Source organism: Argopecten irradians, chromosome 9, assembly GCF_041381155.1.
Source record: "Argopecten irradians isolate NY chromosome 9, Ai_NY, whole genome shotgun sequence".
Classification (NCBI taxonomy): Eukaryota; Metazoa; Mollusca; class Bivalvia; order Pectinida; family Pectinidae; genus Argopecten; species Argopecten irradians.
Window position 1 is genome coordinate 28,862,776 of NC_091142.1, and position 8,606 is coordinate 28,871,381.

The 8,606-nt window shown below is 34.4% G+C and overlaps 1 protein-coding gene across 2 annotated transcripts in view; it reads right to left on the bottom strand.

Moving 5' to 3' along the window:
• LOC138331994 (huntingtin-interacting protein 1-like) overlaps positions 1-5,094 on the bottom strand; it is a 58,449-nt gene extending 53,355 nt beyond the window's left edge. For both annotated transcript variants that reach the window (XM_069279903.1, XM_069279902.1), the window contains exons 1-2: positions 4,907-5,094; positions 1,591-1,654 (exon numbers count right to left, since the gene is read on the bottom strand). In XM_069279903.1, the coding sequence (XP_069136004.1) occupies positions 1,591-1,654; positions 4,907-4,993 (151 nt within the window). In that variant the 5' untranslated portion in view covers positions 4,994-5,094. The remainder of the gene's footprint in view (positions 1-1,590; positions 1,655-4,906) is intronic.
• Positions 5,095-8,606: the final 3,512 nt, after the last annotated feature.

The following is an 8,606-nucleotide window of genomic DNA, read 5'->3' on the forward strand; positions in this document are numbered from 1 at the left end:
ATCCAAAATATAGATATAATTGAATTCATTCCTGTGTGATAATCAGAAGAATTCAATGCAACAAGTTTAAATTACATCTTTACAACATATAAGAAAATGATTGATACTTTATATAGTTGAGTTTTTTTAAAACATACAACTTTTATTTAAAACTCTATGTCCTAGTTTTGAAGAGAAAGTACTGAAGTATCATAAGTGTGGTTTTAGGGGTAAAAGTTTGAGCTTTACCATATATTCGACCAAATTAGTGAACCGACCCTTTAAGTGTCTCTCCCACTTTTTTTGAAGCTTCAAATTCAGTTACCTCGAATCAAATGCAAACTGACAAAAATAAATGAAAACCAATCTGGTTTCTTCAGTTGATTTTAATTCTTTTGCAAGTTGATTTATGGCTTACAAAATATGTGATAATTTTATGAAAGACTTTGATTCTATTAATATAAGCACTTCTCGTTTTTTCAATCACTCATATCAGTGTTCCTATTCGCATATTGATTTGAAAATGATAATTCCAATTACTATAAATTGATAAAGAAAAAGTAAGTTTTTCAGTTATAATTATAAATATTTACAATTACCACTGTTTCTGTATCGATAAACAATGTTGAGTCAGATCTGTTTATTTCCCAATAACAGAACGTGACCCGATTGGGTGCGTAAATTGTATGTTAACACTTCGCGTTTACGCAAATTACCTTGTGCTCCATTGGGTTTATCATCTCATAAACTAAGCAAAGTAAGAGGTTAATTCTTAAATAAAAGCGGGACAAAATGAAACATAACCATTTGATGATTTAGAAAAGTCTTATGACATTTACCGGGTAAGTAATTTATCAATGAATAAATATTGACTTAATTATGTAATGTTAAATGGAATAAATACATATTAATTATTATATTTATAATCAATATATATACACACCATGTAAATGATACATGATCGGAATTCCAGTACAAAGTGATATATATATGTATACATATATAGAGAGTTCTCAAAATTTTGGCGAGTATATTCAGGAATTGACATGCAGGTGAGTCCCATAAATCACTGTAAAATATGTATACACTGTATATATAATAGCTGCAATATTGTAGCTCAAAAGACTTTTAGACAGATAATGATGTCGCCTTTAGAGCTACAATTGGTGCCTATTACTGCTAATGGAGCAAAGTAAAAGTTATGCAAACCATTATTAAAACGTTTGCATGCATTTTATCTTATTTGTTTTATATCGTTTACAATAAAAATTAAACCGTATAAAATATCAAATTCTCAGCTAGACATTATTTTTTTTACATATACATATGAAGGCCTTTCTGAAGAGAATTTATACCGAAAGTCTTCAAATTATGAATTTGACGTCTTGTGTGCGGTACGGTAGATATTAAGAATGGTAGTGATGTTTGTTTAGAATAACAATGCTTGTATATGCGTATATTATTTGGAAACCTACAACAAAGTATAGAAAATTGTGCCCAAGTGATTTTCGGTGGCGCTGCTCCACTACGACACATAGGGACCAATTCGTACCTGGCCAAAAGGTATAGTAGGCCAGGTACGTATATTCGTTTTATATACATAAAGGATACTCCTTACATGCTTTTCTTTGACAGGTGCCTCCTGAGTGTTGATAGCTTTATTTATAGCAACAGTCTGAAAAAAAAAAAACAACACCACAAGTCACATATATTTGTGATATCAACATTAAAACAAATGGAACTGATTAATTCATGTACGACGTGATAATTATCAGGAATCATGTGGTACGTGAATTATTCCCATTCTTCTGATTAGCATGCCTTTTTCAATAGTCCTAAATTAATCATTACAATATTATGTCTTGAAAGTTGAAATTATGTATTAAGATTTAACAAACTGACTGTTCTATCTATGTAGAACTATATTGTATATTATACAAAAGAACATATTGTGATACAATGTCATCTAATTAGGGGATAGAATGTCATTTTTCATAAATCTAATGGAGATAATTAGATCATGATTTTTAGTTTTAACACATGACGAATTATGTGTATCACAGATGTATCATAGTGGAGCGGATTTACAAGTCTAATTTTAATTACATGTAAATTGTGAACAATTGGTAACACCTGTAATCACTACATGTACAGTGGAACTTGTTAATACGAACTTGAAGGGACCGAGATAAATCTTATAAGAGTTATTTGAATGTTCGAATTTTAAAGCGAGTTCTCATTTCTACTAACTATCTCTTTACTTGGTATATATAGACTAGTTCCATGTCATAAAACGATGTGAACAAGAGAGATGTCAAAATCGCCGAAGCTAGTTGCAAAATTATAACAAGAAAACCTAGATATATATTTTGAAATGCCGTTCTATGGCAGATTTATGAAAAAGAAATCGGCATTTTGGTGATCTCGTTGTCCAAAAAATATCTTTTCAAATTGTAAGAACATTTTATATATGATTTTTGTCCTTTGGGCCAAAAAATTACTTCGTATTATCCGAGTTCTTCAAGTTTTCCAAATTCGAATTATCCGAGTCTCTTAACAAAGATAAAGAGGGAATTTGGCCGGGACTGTCCAAGTACTTTGTATTAAGCCGGGTTGTTGAATTATCCGAGTTCGTATCAACCAAGTTCCACTGTATATACGACCATTAGCTACCCACCCTACCTCCACCCAACCCCTCCACCTCATTCCAGCATATACAGACTTAGACTAGTTGTAGGAGTGGCTAAGTAGTGGGAGTGTCTTATATAAAAGACATACATGTATTTGTTGTATTCATTGCAAATCAGAATGCATATGCTCAACACTAAATGAAATGAGTCACATAATTTGAAATCTTGCAATTTAGTTATTCAGCTGTCATATATTATTTTGACCTGGTTTAAAGATTGTGGTCGAGATGCAAGTGGTATTACAATGTGCATTATTATATTAGCTAGATTATGTTTCGAAAGGTGTCGGGAATTTTCGTACCGAAACATTTTCGTACCGGAGACATTTTCGTACCGGGGAATTTTCGTCCGGGTATTTTCGTACCGAAAATTTTTATTTCGTTTTTAGTGTTCCATTTAATTTTATTGATGATTAGTCTTGTCAACAACATTATTTTGATTATTTCAGGCGATTACAGACCTGTACACATTATTCAGTTTACGAAACTACGTAGTCTCTACGTACATGTGTTGTTAACTTGCTGGCAGGTGTCAGCGTCGTTGTAGTAATTACGTTGTCATCTAGAGCCCTTGGGGTTTAATTGGGTGCTTGTTTAATGAATTACAAGTACATATATAGAACAAAATGAAACTGATGAAAATGTTATCATGATTAGCTAAAGATGGACATGGGTCAATATCTCAATAGCAGACAATTTTTCGTCCTTGATGTTTATCTCTTAATCAATTATAATGCACGAAACAGAGACATAAATTTCGGCAAGTAATAAGTCTATTTAGGACAGCATAAAGAATAGCTTCTAGGTTTAAATTAAGCAAAATAATAATAAAAGTTAGATCTATTAAACGATTTTGAAGAAAAACATGTCACTGTCAAATGTCCTTCCAAAACGTACACGTATGTATCAATTTCTCACATTGAATAATATAATGGTTATTGAGTTATTATTATCTTTATTTCCTCCAAAATGAAGAGTATATAATCTTTACAATGAATACTATTCTTTCTATGCATGTCATTATCGTTACAGTACAGCACTAGAAATTGTTGAAAATGTTTGCCTGTCCTTAGTTATGGCAACATAAACCTCAATCATTGCTTACTATTTAAATTTTAACTGTTATTTTTTATTGTTCAGCACTTTGCCATTTTCATTATATCAATATACATTATACATGTCTATAAATTCGGAAGAACTGGGCTGGTGACACTGCGTAAAATATGTATTCTTACCTGCATGAATAAAATTATCTGTCAAACGCTTCTTGAAACAATGTATACGCATATTCTTTATTTTTCACTAATCTAGTAGTTTTACTGAAAAATATAATTTACTGGCGCATATTTCAACTTGCGAGGTACTGTGAAAAAACAGGATGACCCTAGCAATATATAAATTCAACATACATATGTGTAACGATTGTAGAACACAGTTTGATACTGACGTGCTCCCGTGCACGTGGCTGTTCCTTTGATCAATCAGTCAGTCAGGTATAATTGACAGGCACGTGAAGTGTATGACTCCTCCCCCATTGAATATCATTGGCTGGCGAGCTCTCACCACACGTGTCAGTCAATATAATATTACAGATGATTGACAAGGCGGTTTCCTCAACCGAACCGGTGACTCAGCTACCTTTTCTTTAAGACATGTTTCTAAAATAAATGGCATTTTGTATGATTTTTAAATCATGGTTCACCAGAAAATCTACTTGGTTCAGCAGATAATCTACGACTTGAATTTGTGTCAAACTAAGTACTGTTAGATACGTCATGTAATATATGTTACTACCAAGCACTGACTGCCGCGATGTCTGAAAAGCTAAATACTGTACGCAAAAGAAATCGTCCATTGTAATTCATAGAGTAACTCAATACATCCACAGCATTAATAACACAGCATTATATCATGTAAGTATATCAATAGTTTTGCGGTACGAAATTTCCCCGGTACGAAAATTCTCCGGTACGAAAATTCCCGGTACGAAAATTCTCCGGTACGAAAATTCCCGTATTCTTTCGAAATAGCAAAATAAACTGTGAATCGGTTGTTTTATTATGTATCTTAATCTCGATGATTTACACACTAATGAATAATATCAACCGATCCTAATAGGACGCGTGACACATACGATTTAGGTCGGTTTCAGGTAAAATATTGCCGACGGACAGTGACGAAATCTTATGTTGTCAAAAAGTAAAACCACTTCCGCTGTCAGAAAAAACTTTTTCTTACTTGTGTTTTCTCAAAATTTTCACGTTCAACTTCAGTTGATGTTCTTCCTCTATGGGAAATGACTTTAGGAAGGTGCTTCGATGACATCTTGTCGTATTAGATGCGTATGACACACTTAATCATCATGTTTACTTTACTTGTACATCACAAAATGTTATTTCGGAACAGGATGACAGACTGACAGCGACACCTGGTGGCCGATTGAAGAACTAGGAAGTGAAGAGGCGCCAGTGGGGGTAAATGGCTCCAGGACACAGCCGAGTGGTGTTCAAAGATATTATAAATGTGCCCAGGGCTACATAACATTAGCAATAGAATACAAGGCCACGCAAACGTTTTCATCTCTTTATCGTTTGTAAATTATAGAGAAAATATGTTATTGCAAGTAAATAAATTTAGATACATGTATACAAGCGCGATATGTACATTTGTACACATAGACTGTCCCTTGTATGTAATGTATACATGTACGTATATCCCACATACAGTAGATCATAGGAGTTCTGTCAATAATAAAAAGCGTAGTAAAAATATGTTATATAAATACCCCCTTATATAAACCACCATTTGTACGCACAGTATCATCCCGCTCCCGCAAGATCATCAAACTATATGTATAGCATATACATTTGTATATATCATTAAATACATGTTCATGTATTCTTATAAGCTTGTCTTTATAAATTATCAACAAAGACTTATCACTTATAAATCCTTGATTATCAATGACAAGAGGAAAGAAAGAACAGAAATTTGTGCAATTTTCATTTGTTTCTATTCTTTAAAAAATGTCAATGAAGCAACAGCTGAGCTTTGCAGAAAACGTAAATTGAAAACGTGTCTATCCAACCAAAATTTTGATTTTAACATTTTATTGTGTTATTTTGAAGAACAGGTGCATGGCATGCAAAAACTGAAAATAACTATGTAAAAATATCGTGAGCGCTGAGAATTACTGTATATTGACAATAAAAGATTGTTTTTGAGGGAGATTAACCGGTAGGCAATTTCGACTACAAAAGACGAAAATTAACAAACCTTAATTTTCGTCTTTTCGTCCTTTTCGCCCTGAAAAGACGAAAATTAATAAACCTTAAATTTCGTTTTCTTTTAATCTTTTTACCCCGAAAAGACGAAAATTAAGGTTTGTTATTTTTCGTGTTTTCGGGACGAAAGGACGAAAAGACGAAATGGCACAAATCAGCCACCGTAATATATATATATAAGAGCAGCAAAAGTACTCAAGCTCTGTTGGCTGACTATCTTGATTCCCTATATGACACCCTCAAAGACAGGATAGTTACTGTGAAGTCCAAAAAGCGCAAGTGAAGCGAAAAAATCAGGTGCAAGCTTCAACACTGAGAACAATTAATGTACTAGAACAGTTTGAGGGCAAGGTATTATAGAAAATGCTGAAATGAAGTATGGTACTATCCTTAAGATGAAATAACATAAAGTACTGTATCAAGACGATAATGATTTATTCAAAAATGTTTAATTCAATTTATAAAAAGGACCAATCTTACTTAAATTATCAGCAATTAATGTCAATGGCTTTAGTGCCAAAGAAAAACTATTATTTTTAACCGGTTTAGAAAATTGAAAGCTGATATGATTCCTTGTTAATAGGCTTCAAGGTTTATTTGATAAAAAAGGTTTGCATGGGATAAAATAGTTTTGGCTAAAACACACGAGAAAGCTCATGCAAAATGTTGACGAAACGATGAAATGTTGAGTTGATACGATGATATGATGAGAAAAACGTTCATATTTTATCTAAAATACCGATTTCTCTGAGATAATTAAAAATACGATTATGTCTCACGGCATGAAACAAAGTGTACATGTCGGAGACATCGTAGTGCTTATCTCGTATGTGCTTAAAATCAATACAGTGCACTAAAATATGCTCCATTTATGAATGGCATGTGGGAGGATCCTCCCCTCTCTATAGATAGGAATGTGTAACATATGTGTGTCCAGTTCGGAGCCGAGAGAGAACAACTTCCTCTCTGCGGTCTCTCCGACTGGACAGTTTAGGATTAAGTGTAGGTTTAATTTTAAACAGTTTGCTGTTTGTTTCGGTAGACCACCTTTGTTGCCAATGGTGTTTGATGGCTGAGTGAATTGAAGGTTTGATGTCGGTGTATGGTAGTTTCAAATCTGTTTGTGCTAGGCGAAGAGCAGTCTTAGCTGCTTTATCAGCCTGTTCATTCCCCTTTATACCCACATGACTGGGAATCCAGAGATAAGTAATTTGAGTTTTAGAAGACAATCGAAATGTTCGGATCAAAAGATTTTGGATTAATGTGTTTCTAGGGTTTCTTGATTTCAAAGCCTGAAGAACCGAAAGAGAGTCGGAACAGATAATTGCCTTTTCAATGCGGTGTTCTGCGATATGGTCAAGAGCCAGACCGATAGCACAAGATTCCGCAGAGAAAATGGAGGCAACATCCGGGAGTCGGATAGAGGAGCAGTGATTAGATGTACAGCATGCTGCCGCAACATTATCACCATCTTTTGATCCGTCAGTGTAGATCTGAACATGGTCAGGGAAAGCCCTAATGCACTCCCGAAAGGAGGATTTGTGTTCTTCGGGTAATGCACTGGATTTTGCCCTCTCATGTAGAGATAAATTGATATCAAGTGTTTGAATGAGCCATGGTGGTACATCCGATATGGTGTACTCGTCAATGGTGTCGAAATTTATATTTAGTTCCAGCAACAATTTTGAAATTCTGATGCCAAATGTTGGTATGAGCTTTTGATTTTGTGTAAATATTTCTTGATGTTGTGGATTGAATACAAGGTTAAATGCGGGGTTTTTGGGGTTGGATTTCAGTTGAGCAGCATACTGTAAGGATAATTTCTTTCGTCGATCGTCTAGAGATGGCTCATTAGCTTCCACATGGAGACTCTTCACAGGTGTTGTTCGAAAAGCTCCAAGTGCGAGACGCAGTCCCTGATTCTGTATAGGGTCAAGCATCTGTAGATAGGAGCTGCGGGCCGATCCATAGACAATAGAGCCGTAGTCAAGTTTTGATCTAATAAGTGCCCGATAGATACGTAGAAGCATTTCATGGTCTGCACCCCAATCAGAATGGGAAAGAACTCGTAGAATGTTCAGCGCCTTCGAGCACTTATCCTTCAGATGTTTGATATGTGGAACAAAGGACAGTTTCGAATCAAATATTAGTCCAAGAAATTTAGTTTGTTCAACTACTGGAATTTTAATTCCATTGAGTGTGAGGTCAGGATCATTGTGCGGTTTTCGTTTTTGACAGAAGTGCATACAGACAGTTTTTGATCTTGAAAATCTAAAGCCATTTTCGTCAGCCCAATTTTGTAATTTGCCTAAACATTGTTGTAGTTGTCGTTCTATAGTGTGCATGTTTTTTGATCTGTAACAGATCAAGAAATCATCCACAAATAGAGACCCTTACGTAGATTGGCCAAGACATTTAGTTATGCTGTTAATTTTTAATCCAAAAAGTGTGACAGACAGGATACCACCCTGAGGGACGCCCATCTCCTGTGTTTCTGTTTCTGAATAAGTTGAACCCGTTCGAACTTTGAAATGCCTGGCAGATATAAAATTTGAAATAAACTTTGGCAAATTACCACGTATACCGATAACATGGAGATCGTTCATGATTCCATATTGCCAAGTTGTGTCGTATGCCTTTTCAAGGTCAAAGAA